Source organism: Protomyctophum bolini (genome assembly GCF_963924005.1).
Source record: "Protomyctophum bolini genome assembly, chromosome: 8".
In the NCBI taxonomy this organism is placed as follows: domain Eukaryota; kingdom Metazoa; phylum Chordata; class Actinopteri; order Myctophiformes; family Myctophidae; genus Protomyctophum; species Protomyctophum bolini.
In genome coordinates this window covers 22,881,802-22,897,423 of record NC_137869.1, presented here as the reverse complement: position 1 = coordinate 22,897,423, position 15,622 = coordinate 22,881,802, and the positions used below count along the sequence as shown (strand labels likewise).

The following is a 15,622-nucleotide window of genomic DNA, read 5'->3' as shown; positions in this document are numbered from 1 at the left end:
TATTTTCTCATTTTTTTCAAATCCTCCAAAATGATGAAAAACGGTGTGCTATAGTATGCCGTACGATATGGGCTATAGCCCATGGTCCAAAATGATGAGAAACGAGGCTAACTAATTTTTCCAAAATTTCAAAAAACATGGGCTATAACCCATCGTTTTTTTATTTTCTCATTTTTTTCAAATCCTCCAAAATGATGAAAAACGGCGTGCTATAGTATGCCGTACGATATGGGCTATAGCCCATGGTCCAAAATGATGAGAAACGAGGCTAACTAATTTTTCCAAAATTTCAAAAAACATGGGCTATAACCCATCGTTTTTTTATTTTCTCATTTTTTTCAAATCCTCCAAAATGATGAAAAACGGCGTGCTATAGTATGCCGTACGATATGGGCTATAGCCCATGGTCCAAAATGATGAGAAACGAGGCTAACTTTTTTTTTCAAAATTTCAAAAAACATGGGCTATAACCCATCGTTTTTTCATGTTTTCATTTTTTTCAAATCCTCCAAAATGATGAAAAACGGCGTGCTATAGTATGCCGTACGATATGGGCTATAGCCCATGGTCCAAAATGATGAGAAACGAGGCTAACTTTTTTTTTCAAAATTTCAAAAAACATGGGCTATAACCCATCGTTTTTTAATTTTTTAATTTTTTTCAAATCCTCCAAAATGATGAAAAACGGCGTGCTATAGTATGCCGTACGATATGGGCTATAGCCCATGGTCCAAAATGATGAGAAACGAGGCTAACTTTTTTTTTCTAAATTTCAAAAAACATGGGCTATAACCCATCGTTTTTTTATTTTTTTATTTTTTTCAAATCCTCCAAAATGATGAAAAACGGCGTGCTATAGTATGCCGTACGATATGGGCTATAGCCCATGGTCCAAAATGATGAGAAACGAGGCTAACTTTTTTTTTCAAAATTTCAAAAAACATGGGCTATAACCCATCGTTTTTTCATGTTTTCATTTTTTTCAAATCCTCCAAAATGATGAAAAACGGCGTGCTATAGTATGCCGTACGATATGGGCTATAGCCCATGGTCCAAAATGATGAGAAACGAGGCTAACTTTTTTTTTCAAAATTTAAAAAAACATGGGCTATAACCCATCGTTTTTTCATTTTTTCATTTTTTTCAAATCCTCCAAAATGATGAAAAACGGTGTGCTATAGTATGCCGTACGATATGGGCTATAGCCCATGGTCCAAAATGATGAGAAACGAGGCTAACTAATTTTTCCAAAATTTCAAAAAACATGGGCTATAACCCATCGTTTTTTTATTTTCTCATTTTTTTCAAATCCTCCAAAATGATGAAAAACGGCGTGCTATAGTATGCCGTACGATATGGGCTATAGCCCATGTTCCAAAATGATGAGAAACGAGGCTAACTAATTTTTCCAAAATTTCAAAAAACATGGGCTATAACCCATCGTTTTTTTATTTTCTCATTTTTTTCAAATCCTCCAAAATGATGAAAAACGGCGTGCTATAGTATGCCGTACGATATGGGCTATAGCCCATGGTCAAAAATGATGAGAAACGAGGATAACTTTTTTTTTTCAAAATTTCAAAAAACATCGGCTATAACCCATTTTTTTTTTTTTTTTTTCATTTTTTTCAAATCCTCAAAAATGATGATAAACCGCGTGTTATAGTATGCCGTACGATATGGGCTATAGCCCATGGTCCAAAATGTTGAGAAACGAGGATAACTTTTTTTTTCAAAATTTCAAAAAACATGGGCTATAACCCATCGTTTTTTTTCATTTTTTCATTTTTTTCAAATCCTCAAAAATTATGAAAAACAGCGTGCTATAGTATGCCGTACCATATGGGCCCATGGTCCAAAATGATGAGAAACGAGGATAACTTTTTCTCGACAAAAATGCGCACGACAAAAACTTGCGCTCTCGAGAAAGCCCGAGAAAAACTTGCGCGAGAAATCTTGCGCGAGAAAAACTTGAGCAAGAAAAACTTGCGCGAGAAAAACTTGCGCCAAAAAAACTTGCGCGAGAAAAACTTGCGCAAGAAAAACCTGTGCGAGAAAAACTTGCGCGAGAAAAAGTTGCGCTAGAAAAACTTGCACTCTCGAGAAAGCGCGAGAAAAACTTGCACGAGAAAAACCTGCGCAAGAAAAACTTGCGCTAAAAAAACTTGCGCAAGAAAAACTTGCAAAAAGACTTGGGCCCTCATTTATGAATCTAGTGTAAAATCTGCCACAGATTCGAGTGCAGGTTTCGTAGTACACCCACGTCGCCACGGCATTTATAAAGTGATCGCAAACAGCTGATCCTTCCTTAATGAACAGCCTTACTGAAGAAGTACCTCTCTATCCCAATGGGTGTCCAAACAATTGCCTGTTGAAATGTCCCAAAATGGTGTCACACAATATGATTTTGGTTTGGGGGACAAATTTTTTTTGATCTGAAATGACTGAAAACATTATGCTTCATTGCTTGGACTTTGAAAAGATTAGGCTCACAAATAGACATCTATATTATATTTATATAATATAGATATAAATAATTTTAGCATTTTTTTCCTTAGTTTTATTTAAGTTCCTACTTTGAGAAACAAGGCCGGGACAGTCGCACCATCTAATTTTTGCTGTGTTTGGTTGAGAATTCTGAAGAAATGAGGAATGAAATGTTTTAATCTTGAGTATGTTTACATGAAGCATAATGTCCTGCACAATATTCAGAAGGTTTTTGACAAATATATTATTTATTTATACTTGAGTGACACTGAGGACAGCCAGGGACACCATGTCACGTCACCCACCCATATAAAGGTAAAACAGCGCCCTCTTTTCCTTTGAATTTGAGTCAACAATCTAGGTTGAGGTAAATCAGTCCCAAAAGCACTGACTTCTCTAGTGTTCCACCAAGTGCCACTGGATGGAAGTGTTGTCTTAATTTCTCTAGAGCTGGGCTACATACTCAACATTGCTCAGGGGCCACACAGCAAAAACTTATATAACGCCAAACAAACCTCATTGGACAAAATATATAATTTGTCATGATACGAAAATATTAAGTTCGAATATTAAGCTTTCCTCACAAAATCCAAACAATAAGCAATACCCATTTCTGTATTTTTTTGTATTAATTTTTATTTAAAAGCAACACATAAAAGCAAATTCTTCTTAAATTGTCCGTTAATCATGATTGTTGGTTTGTCTTGATTTAACGATTTGTCCTCAATGAATTGAGAATAATTATTTGTATTACTTTGCTATGATGCGATGCAAACATATGAAATATCAAGCATGGTGGCACATGTGGCCTATTGAGGACTCCACGTTTTCACCATATAGAGTTATAAATAGGTTTTCACATCTAACTCTCAGACAAAAAGTCATAGGCCTACATAATTTAATATTGTTCTAAAACAGAAAACTAGCTATATTAATGTTGTTTGTTTGACTGCTCTTCATGATCATGGGAGAAAGTCAGAAAACTACAAAATGTAAAATGCCAAGTATAAAAGGTGGTGGTGTGATGGTGGAGGGGAAAGGAAAAAATAATTAACCCCGACACGTTTCAGTCAAGAGGCCTTTGCTTTTAAATAAACTTTATTAAATTATTCAGATGGGCCAGAACTTATGGGCTAGCCTATACTGGTGCACACCTGTGAAAACAAAGTGGCCTTTGGTATTTTTCTTTTTGACAATTTTGAAACCAATAAATCCGTAAATCCATTGCCTTGACTGACTCACTGCATATGCCTCAACAAGCGCTTGCTCTTATTATTCATCAAGAAAACTGTAACATTAGTCAACTTATCTCTTATTCAATTAAAATGGCTGTATATTGGAACAATACTACAATCAGAACGAAATGTATAGAATTGAATCAGTGCCCATTATGCCCATACCCGAGGGCCGAGGCGGGGTTGGCCAAAGGGCCTTTCTGTGTGGAGTTTGCATGTTCTCCCCGTGTCCCTTAGGCCTAGGCCCAGGTACTATACCATCACAAAAACATGCAGCCAGTAAAGGTCTATAAACTATATACCTCCCCCTTGTCAGCCGGGGCGCCTGATGGAGGGGAAAGGAACTGGTCAGAATAACGTGTTCCTTCCACGCGTTAAGTCCATAGAGTTATTATACTCTAAGGTTAAGTCCAGCCGAGAAACTCTCCCCTGTCACATTACATTAGATAATTGACACTGGGTGAAAAAATGGGTTGCACAATCGTGGGAATCTTCAAATCAATTTCTATGTAGGCCTACCGACCAAGATGCAGCCAGATAGTTTATTGTTTATTGTTTATAAGGATCCCCATTAGCTTTTGCCTTGACAAAAGCTAGTCTTCATGGGGTCCGACACAGACAAACATTTAACATAGGCCTTACAATTGTTTACAAACACTAACTCAAAATAAAACATAGTAAAACAATGTAGGAATACACACGATAGTCTTTAGAGTGGTTGTGTTCCTAACTTCCATTTGATATCCTTCTCCTATCACAGCAGCTCACAGTCACTCCGGAAGTTACATAGGCTAGTAGGTCTCGCTTGACGAGCCTAGAACATTGACTGATCTGCTGCCTCCCCATCCCATCCCGCTACGAGTCTGAGTGAGAGGGATCCCTGGGGGGAGAAGTGGAAACACGGAATACTTCGCTGGACTTTTAGAATCTACAGAGCCCCAGCGCGGAGGGAAGAAGACTGATGTAGTCAAAATCATCGCAGCCCGTGAACCACCGAACATGGCCTCATCCGACGCGAGCGGTACCGAGGAGGTGCGCGTCTCGGCGCTGACGCCCCTGAAGTTGGTGGGAACGATGTGCGTCTTTCTCGCCCTGTGCCTGGACGTGGGCGCCGTGGTGAGTCCCGCCTGGGTCACGGCGGACGACCAGTACTACCAGTCTCTGTGGCAGTCCTGCTGGAAACCCGTCAGCTCCGTGGAGTGGTCCTGCAAGTCCCCGCTGGCATCTGGTGAGAGTCATGAATCGCTGAATTTTTTGTATAACTATAATATTATAATTAATAATATAATATTGTTATTACTTTCTCAGAGAAACCTTAGCCTATAAGTAGGCCTATCACGGGTTGTTCATGATCTATTAAATATTATTAATATTATCTTATAAATCATTAAACAAACATTTACAAGTATTTTAAAGGGTCAGTTAAGTGTATACTAAATGTTTTTAGTATACGGAGCTACTGTGTAACAAAGGATTTTACTGTGAGTCTGTGATGATTGATATCACATAATCACACATTGAAATGTTCACTATGGTTTTTTTTAGAATTGAAATTAGTTAGAATGTAATTGTGTTCATAGCCTATTTGGGACCCTCTCCGAGTAGAACAGACACCCACATTCATATTTAAATCATCAGAGCGATAACAAAGAAGGATCATTGCACATAGTGCCCTGTATGGTGCATCGGTTCAGTCTGTAACTTCTGTTCACAATCACATTAAGCAAGTCACATAATTAGGCTACTAAGCAATGGACCCTTAACCGTTTTAGGCTACTTTCTTAATTAGCATAGCGTATAACAAAGTAACACTTTCAAAGGTTACATAGAGACTTGGAACAATGGGCACTGTATTCATCTCCAGGTGGAAAATAATATTCTATAAAAGTTTATTCTTGAACTGCTCCGTCATCAAAGTCTGAATAAGCTACCTTTTGGTTTTCTTTGGTTAACCTTTTTGTTCCAAAACATTTGCCCAGTGCACTGCTGATCGGCGCAGAATGATGTGGGAATTTTGCCTGGCTAGGATAGGTCCAGCTGGGGTTTCATTCTGTCTTTTGTTGCTCTCAAAGTGAGCCTTTGTATAGGTTCCTCCACCGGCCAAGGAGTGAGGGCGACTTTGAGAGGCAAGCTCCCCAGAGATCCAAATGCCGGGAGATTAGTAACCAGGGAAACAAGTAGCTCATTCTAGCAATGCTTTTTTCCACTTTAAAAAGGGAAACTTGGGTAGTCCACACGGAAGCTTCCCTGGAAGCATTCCGTTGCTTCGATTATAGCCCCTTCGATTTATGTCTCTGATGCTGTCCATGACAAGAGTCTTGTGTGCTGGGCAGTGAATAACTGTTTCTGTTCAGCTGACAAAATGTTTTCTTTCTGTCTGAGGGATGAGTAACACTGGGGTCATACTGGCTCCAGGCCTCTCCTGTCAGAGTAGACAAAGTGCCATATAAAGAGACATGTAGTCTCCATGTCAGCACTTGGCAGTAGCGACAGAAGCATACTGCAGTAAATGAACACAGCAAACTGCCAATTTCCTCCGGCTTGTGCTTGCCTAGGCTTATTGATTTGAATCCCAGTAATCAGTTTCTACACTCAATATTTTCTCAGTGTCATGCTCCTGGGATTAAATAAATCCTGTTATTTTGGAACCCCTTCTGGCAGCTAGAGGCGATGTCCTGACCTTGTTTACTTTGTGTATGTCAGAGAAAACATGAAAGGCCTATTATGCAATGTAAAAAGGATACAGTATATCAATGAGAGTCATAGACACTCACACAATCAATCACAAACATTCACACATGCAGTAGCCTACACAGGCGATTCAGTCACATGCACGGCACACACACAAACTCATGGACACACACAAGTAGTGTATAATATACAAAGTTGATGTTAGTCCCAGGAATTTGGAACATTCATGCAAGAACATTTGCAGCTGATACCAGGTCAGTGAGAGGGGAAGACGCGAATGTGGAACGAGTGTGTGAGTGTGCCCTCTCTGATTCCAGTACTGTGTGCAGTGATGATGGGTGTGAGAGAGACTGAGACGGACTGAAAGGCAGAGAGATGAGAAACACATAGACAGACTGAAAGGCAGAGAGATGTTGAGATAAGAGACAGACACAAATGTGAAATGTACAGCGAAATATTTCATCTTTGTGTAAAATATAAACCCTTTATAGGTCTTTTTATTTTTACAGATTTTGCTGCATAGAAAGACAGAACACTGAGAAGTTGCAGAGAGAGGTGATGAGAAGGGGGTCCTCTTTGATGACACTGATCCTCCATTGTTTCAGACAAAAGCCTCCAAAGGATTTTTGATTAACAGCTTTGACAGCCCCTTACAAATGCAGAGGGGGTCATAATTAATTCTCTGATTTGATCACATACCGTATCTTGCTTTTCCATCTCTTATCACACTGGGCTCAGATTAGTAGTTTTGCCACTGGGGGATTAATAGAGTGATATCCTATCCTGTCTTATCCTGCTTCCTGCCCTTCAGGCACTGCCACTCTGGCTATACTGTATATCTCACACAGCATACAGGGCTTGTCCCAAATCTGTGGAGATGAGATGTCTTTGCGCATGCTGCTGTTTTAGTGGGACGGGCCGATAAGACTGCGGTTGCCCCAGTACAATCTCTTCTCTCCACAGAGTAATTGGTACAAAAGCAACAAACTCAACCAGAAGGAGAAGTAATTTGAAGGATGGGAATAGAGGGAGGTGTGTCAAGTGTCTTGCCCCCACTCTGAGAAGCAGCCAGTGAGGTTACGAAATAGAAAGTCAAGGCCAGGGTCATTCTGTGAGGTTGCCTTCTTGTTGTTGAAGCTGGAGACCGAACGGGAGCTCTGCTTTTTGTGGTCTCCTTCCAACATCCTGTGGTGACAAGGGGCCATTTTTATACCCTAAATCCTATGCCTTATTTGGTCAAACGAAGTTGATGTTTGTTTATGTTTGAGACGCTAGGCCCCCGGAATATAGTTTCCTTCCAACATGATTGGGGACTGTACTTTAAGCAGCTTATACTTTCTGTCACTTTCTCCCCGCTGGAGGATGTTTTAATGATTTTCTGCCTCACTAGAGAAGAAATATTCTTGGCAATGCTTAATCTTGTTCCTGGCCCCAATAATGGACAATATATACTATGTTCAACTCGAGGAAATAATTGGGATGTGAACTTTTCCACCCTCTCTAAGTCTCTATAAAGCTTGATACAGCCATATGATGGACCAATCCCCCTTTCACCTTTGAAGTTATTTATTGTTGTCCCCTGACTGTACTAAATTATTTCCTCCCGTGTAATCAAATACCTCATCATAACATCCCCTGTCTGTTTACATATAGGCCTCCTGTTTTCAGTTCAGCCCTGAGCTAATCTCTACACTGTCCTATACTTCTCTCAGCAGTCCGCCCCCCCCCTGGTTTACCTTATGCTGTTAGGTCAGTTTCCAACTAAGCAATTTTGCCATCATTATATTGATTTCTTGTGCTCACTCCAATTGACGCGTAGGCTATGTCTTCATTGATCCCGTCAACGCTAGTTAAAATACTCAATACCAAAATGCATTTAGTGATATTATATAAGTAGCCAATTTCCTTTTGTCCAGTCGTCTTTTTCTAAACATATTTAATTTCCCTGCTGACATTCCAGGGAGGATAGAGAGAGCGGGAGGGTCAGAGCGACTAGACAGCTATTTCCAGTCTGTGTGCTGTGGTCGAGTGTTTTTCGAGTACTTCTGAATGAAATGCTGAGAATGTTGCTGACCTGGCATCAGACACGAGGGAGAGTTACCCGTTATCTGAGTTGCCGCGTAGAATCACATCGCTGTTCTGCTGCACTGGGACTTATTACTGAGCCTCTGAGCCTGTGCACAGTAAAAATCCTCTGTTATTTTAACACAGAGTGTAAACATGTTTACTCCCTCAGATACAGTAGCCTATGTGATTTGGACAAAATCTAATTTTATGTTTTGACCAACTACCTTGATTGTGATTGTATTGTGAAAATATAAAAAAGAGAAAGATTTGTTTTTAAATAGTTATAATAGAAGATCTATTCTGCAATGTAGCCCTAGTCTCGGAGATAAATGAGCACTGAGGTACTGTGTGTGTGTGTGTGTGTGTGTGTGTGTGTGTGTGTGTGTGTGTGTGTGTGTGTGTGTGTGTGTGTGTGACTTGTGTGTGTGTGTGTGTGTGTGTGTGTGGTGTGTGTGTGTGTGTGTGTGTGTGTGTGTGTGTGTGTGTGTGTGTGTGTGTGTGTGTGCGCACAAGTGCATGTATGCCCAATTGCCCATGCATGTGTGCAATTTGCTTCTTTTTAGCTTGTATCTGCCACGCTGGGCTGAGTGTTATTCACCACATGGTTCACATTCTTCAGCCATTCGCCATGGACCCCCCCCCCTCCCTCCCCAACCCCATCCCCAGTGGCTCACATCAGAAACACTGCAAGCTGTTGCCAGCTTCTCAGAATATGTTTATGAGGAGTTGCTTCAGCCTCTCCTTATTATCACAGAAGCCACAAATAGCTTGCTGCAGTAACTCATCACAGAGCTTGTTATCATATCATGGGGGGGGGGGGGGGGTCATTCTTCTGGGTGTCTGACAGTGTGAGCAGGCATCTCTGTGAGACTTAGCAGGCTTATGTTACTGTGCCTCTCACCAACGTACCCCCTGACCTTGGCCTGGGCTATTAACCAAAAATATATACAAATCGAAATGTTGAAGTTGAACCTCTAACCCAGTGGTTCCCAAAGTGGGGTCCGGGGAGGCGGGGACCCCCAGGGGTACCTGAGGGAGTTCCAGGGGGGACCCATCTATTTTGTTCATGTTCATAAAGTGCTAAAGTGTTTAAAGCAGTGGTTCCCAAACTTTTTCATGTCAAGGACCCCCAAATTGACACTACTTAGCCCGTGGACCCCCATTTGAAAAGATATGCCAGGGACCCTCATAAGAGAAGACGTACACATTTAGACGTCTACATTTAGACGTATACATTTAGACGTATACATTTAGACGTCTACATTTAGACGTATACATTTAGACGTCTACATTTAGACGTATACATTTAAACGTATACATTTAGACGTATACATTTAGACTTATACATTTAGACAGTGTCCCCCTGAGTGCCTCCCCAGTGTCTCCCTGAGTGCCTCCCCAATGCCTCCCCAGTGTGCCCCCCGAGTGCCTTCCCAGTGCCTCCCCAGTGTGCCCCTGAGTGCCTCCCCAGTGTCTCCCCAGTGCCTCCTCAGTGACTGCCCAGTGTCCCCCAGTGTCCCCCCAGTTTCTCCAATAGCAATACAAGAGCAATAATACAAATTAATCTTAATGTATTAATCTTATTAATTAATTAATCTAATTCATTAATTAATCAAAATTGCGGCCTGTGCCCAGCACCATGCCAAAGCTTTTTCCTGCAGGAAACACTGCTTGTGGTTGTAAATATATTGTTATCCGTGTTGCGAGGATGAGGGGGTACCTGGAAAAATATCTACCCCAAAAGGGGTACATGGTCCGAAAAAGTTTGGGAACACCTGCTCTAACCGACATAATCTTAAGAAGCTGGATTTACGGAAAACCTACACGAAAAACTTAAAATACATGTTTTTGAGGGGTGCTAGAGCCCCTCCTATATTCAGCTATAGTGTAGATTTTTGTTCTAACACAAACATTAAATGCCATCGACAATGAACGGAGAACTAATGTTTGTGTTTGAACAAACAGAGAATTTACGTCATATGTGTCTGAGCAAATCGGCATATGTCGGTGGGAACCCTTGGCCAATAAGGGACCACCATTCTTGATGATGATGTACGATGATTAGAGGAGCACCCCTTATTTCACACGGGTGTGATTTCTTTGTTTTTGTTTATAATTGACTAAATTGATTAAAGGAGCATTCAGTGATTTGGGTGATTTAGACCCCCCCCCCCGGTCCGCCCCCGCTTGATCATGATTGGCGGAAGGCCCCTCTCATCCTGATTGGATGAAGGCTGGGCCACCTACCCAAAAATGAAACCTACGGCTTTTTTGACCCCCAGGGGTTAACTGCGGGCAGGGAGGAACTCCTTATATGGTCAGCACAGTAGGAAGGATTATCACAACAAAACAAAAAAATATATAAGGTCGCACGGTGGCACAGTTGGTAGTGCTGTCGCCTCACAGCTAGAAGGTCCTGGGTTCAATTCCTGCTCGGGGCGCTGTGGGTGCTGGCGGCGTGTTTCCTCCTCCACACACACACACACACACACTCTTTCAATACCACCTCATCGATCACTTCCCACCCCTCAGTCCTCCTCCCTCCTGTCAACACAGTAGACTGTTTTAAAGCAGTGGTTCTCGTGTCAAGGACCCCATATGAGGAGATGGTGGCCCTTGAGATGAGGATCTGCATCTTGACGTGAAGAAAACAGATCTGCAAGCTCTCAACACGTCGATCAGCAAAAAATAACCTTGATCCTCATTTTGCCGGGAACCCCCTCAAAGACCCCCGGGATTTCCCGGACCCCACTTTGAGAACCACTCCGCTAGATTCCCTTCTGTTTTAGCTTCCAGTGTCCCTTTCTCAGTGTGATTTCATGCCTTGACCCACTCTTTCTTGTGTGTGTGTGTGTGTGTGTGTGTGTGTGTGTGTGTGTGTGTGTGTGTGTGTGTGCACAGACTGGCAGATAGCCACGCTGGCCATGTTACTGGGGGGAGCAGTCCTCATTTTGCTGTCCTTCATAGTGGCGCTGGCCTCCCTATGTTCTCGATGCAGGAGCCGATGTTACAAGCCTGTGGCAGTGATGTTGTTCGTCGCAGGTAAACACACACACACACGCACACACACACACACACACACACACACACACACACACACACACACACACACACACACGTTCACTTAAGATATAAGGTAAAGCCACTAGGTTGGGAATTAGGTTGAGGGAAGTAAAATAAAAAGACAGAATGAAACCCCCAGCATAGTATAGTTTAAAATGTAAAGGGACACTTCACCCTTTTTGAAGATTACATCATATGACAGCCAAGTCTATAGGATTTTTAACGTTAAAGCTTTACGTAACTTCACTTGACGTAAATCATCTGCCACCCAATATGATATAAAGACATTGGGCGCCCCTAACTTCACACAAGTGTGATTTATTTTTTTGTTGTGAAAGTGAAAGCTCTATATTCTCATTGTGATCATTGCTTGGGTCTCCGCCCTCCCCGTCTCTCCAGCACTCTAATAAACAGAAATTACATTTTCGGGTGGGTCTGGGTCAACAATTTCATCCAATCAGGAGAGATAAAATGTTTCTGCTTAAATTGGATAGTGTTCCAATTTTGTCTACTCGTATTTTGTTTAATCACTTACAATTTCACTTGTTTATCTTGTATCCTGCATGAATTCTCACTATTAATTGGATGACATTGCATTGGTATGGTATCCGATTCCAGACCTGAAAATATAGAGACAGGGAGATGCCTGTTACTGACCAAACACTATAGCAATGATTACTTTTGGATAATACCTGTATTGCGCCGAATATAAGACGACTCTGACTATAAGACTACCCCCATTTTTCAAGACTCATTTGTGGAAAAAGAACATGGAATGTGAAATAGTCTAGTCCCCGATTATACGACCCCGTTTTCCATTGAAAAATAAACCAGTCTTATATTCAGGACAATAGGGTAGATCATAGATAATAGATATCCCCCACTATACCTTCGACAGGCAGCTTCTGTAGACATTTGTAAAGCACAGCTCAGACCTACTTCTACACTCTTGCTTTTAGTTGAGCTGCATTTCATGTCATGAAAGGTGCTATACAAATAAAGTTTTATTATTACTACTACTTATTTTATCAAAAGAAGAGGGGGAGAAATAATTATACCCACTTTAGACTCCAGCACGAAATATTTTCACCTGATAGTTGACTTTGTAGCCTAACCACTGTCCTGCATGCATACAGTGGTGTTACTTTGTAGCCTAATACCACTGTCCTCCTAACCACTGTCCTGCATGCATACAGTGGTGTTACAGGTCTGCAGCCTGGTGCTCTTCCCCATCAAGTTCATTGAGACAGTCCATCTGAGGGTGTACCATGAGTTCAACTGGGGGTACGGCCTGGCCTGGGGGTCCACCATCTTCTCCTTCGGGGGAGCCATCCTTTACTGCCTCAACCCCAAGAACTATGAAGACTACTACTAGAGTCTGGGAGACGAGAGGAGAACTCTGGGACTCGTATCCCCCCCCCCCCCCCCCCTGCGATTACAGTTTGGGAGTTTTATTATTGCAGAAGTAAAAACCTCAATCAACATAGTCAAGCACATATTGTTTCTGTAAGACTGAACAAAAACAACCCCCTTATTGTTAGGTTCAGGTCACTGCTATATTGCACAATCTTTGTGGGCAGTTTCACTTAGAACTGGAAAGGGAGCTCTCCCACACAATACTGTGAGCTTAGTGACTTGAAGGCTCTCCGCACATATTGGACAGGAGCCCCAAGGCCTTTAGTGCTAGCAGCAAGATTACAAACTGTAATGGAATTCCACAACCAATGAGTTAAATCCTCGAAAGAATGCCACCAATCAAAAAAAGCCGGCAGTCCCTTTCAAATGGAACTCCAGTGGGTCTTATTTCTTGGCACAGAAATCCCGAGGGAACAGATGGATTTGGAGGAACCCATGCAGGGATGGGGACTGTGTGGTGGACTCACTCACTGACCAATCATAGCAGGAAGGGGCGCACATAGATGAACAGTGACTATGACCAACCAGGGAGCAGAGGGATCCAGACAGGAAGCGATCCCATTGAAGTGACATCCTGAGGATGAAACCGTGAATGGGCCATCGAAGCGTGGGTACGCCCAAGGAAATGCCAAACGGTGTACGTTCCCCTGGAGAAACATTCAAATTTGTCTTCGCCTTCCTCCTATTATAATGTTTATATGTACTGGTTTGAGGAATGTGCGGAATCCAACAAGGTTCTGTGTTGGACCGGTTGTATTGTCTCATTGCTTAATAATTTAGACACAAGAATAAGGGACAGAAATTCTGGTCAATACAACAAATGGAAACCACATATAAGACAATTAAAAAAACCCTGTGTATTGTCCAAGTGACGTTTTATTGTCATACTGTGGAATATCCACAGCCAAGTTCTGAGGAACATATGATTATTAATGAATAGCATAGATTAAATTACACACAGACACACACACACACACACACACACACACACACACACACACACAGTGAATAAAACCTCGACCCCCCCAAGCTGTATCTGCTCTTTGTAGTCTTTTATAAAAAATAAAAGCGCAGTTGTTGTATGATATGTAAATCTTACAGCTTGCGCATTACTTATATTATTCACAATCGCCAATAACGCAAGTGAACTGGGAAGAGGGCAAATGATCAGTTCTGTCGAGTGCACATGGGCACATACTTGAGACTGTCTCCTATCACCATGCAGTCATGTGCTTGCACACACCTCCACCACGTGACACCTCCTATCTCTTCACTCTGTGGGAAAATGGGCTTGTTCTGTTATTCTGAAGGCTCTTAACCCATTCTGGGTGGGAATCCCTCTCTGTGTTTTAAAGCATTATGTTATACTTTAGCTATTGAAAAATAGCAGATCTACAAGCTCATAGCACGGCATCCGAGTGCCGTGCTACGAGCTTGTAGATATGCTATTTTTGAAAAATCGTGAAGATGTGGTGCAAATGAACGTTTTTAACTCAAATCTTTGCTTCTGGGGGGGCCCTGGAACAACATATTTGCAGATGGGGTCGGCGGCCAATTACATATCATTTTTGGGGTCCTTGACATGAAATAGTTTGAGAACCCCTGATATAGAAACATTGGTTTTTCAGAAAACTGTCTGATTTAGAAGCCTCAGGTCTCAGGTCTAAATGGGAGCCCAGCAGAGAGAATGTATAGCACACTATAGTTGGTTTTACCCAAGTTAACGTAGATGTGTTTAAACCCCTTAAACCCTAGGGTCTTCATTCTGGGCATGTCATAAGAGGTGATCATTCAGCAAAAATACAAGCTCATAATGCACCACAACACATTGTGAGCTTGTAGGTTAGCCCTTTTCAGCCAAGAGGTTTGGTGCAGTGAAAGAATGAGCGGACTAAGTGGGATACACAAGCCTGGGATAACAAACTACAGTATATAGGGTTTAGGAGGTTAAATATCCTTAACCCATTTAGACCTGAGGCAGATTCTAAAAATATAACACCGAATTGGAATTCCAGGTCTAAATGGGCAATAGACTATAGGTAATGTATGAGTAAATCTCGCTGTGCATGTGTGTGTGTGTGTGTGTGTGTGTGTGTGTGTATTCATGATAACTGGGACTTGGAAAGTTTTAAACCGGTGGGCCGTGGCACAGGGTTGTCATGGCGGGTAACATGATCTAACATCAGGGAATAGAGCATGTTTTAAAGCCGACAGCAGACAGAAGCCTCTGCTCATTTATCCTAGTTTTAGGGCAGCAGTAGCTGAGTGCGTAGAGACTGTCTGGCAATCAGAACGTTCACACCCCTGTCCGCATAGTCTTATGTGTCAAAGTACTCATGAGCAAAACGCTTGCCACTTACCCACTACTCCTAATAGTTAGGAGGATGGGTTAAATGAAAGGCAAATGTACAGTGAAAAAAAAAGTAAATAAGGTGCATCAAACTTTTCCAAAGGGTCAAACCACCAGGTTTCCACTTGTCATAACGTTCATGGTATGAGTGCATGACTGGCTGAGATGGAGGTTTATGTCTCCACATCATTTGCTGCTGTGTATTCGATGACCATTGGTTTGTTTACCAACATAATAAACATGTAATGTAAAACCAAAAGCCTGCACTTTACTGTCATTTGGGGCTGAGGGAACGTCCATGAATTATGACACA

At 41.8% G+C, this 15,622-nt stretch overlaps 1 protein-coding gene across 1 annotated transcript; it reads left to right on the top strand.

The window, feature by feature from the left end:
* Positions 1-4,486: 4,486 nt before the first annotated feature.
* Positions 4,487-15,575, top strand: tmem47 (transmembrane protein 47). Its single transcript, XM_080770040.1, has 3 exons — positions 4,487-4,950; positions 11,382-11,522; positions 12,740-15,575. The coding sequence occupies exons 1-3, from the start codon at positions 4,722-4,724 to the stop codon at positions 12,916-12,918; spliced, it is 549 nt and encodes a 182-aa protein (XP_080626166.1). The 5' UTR covers positions 4,487-4,721; the 3' UTR covers positions 12,919-15,575.
* Positions 15,576-15,622: the final 47 nt, after the last annotated feature.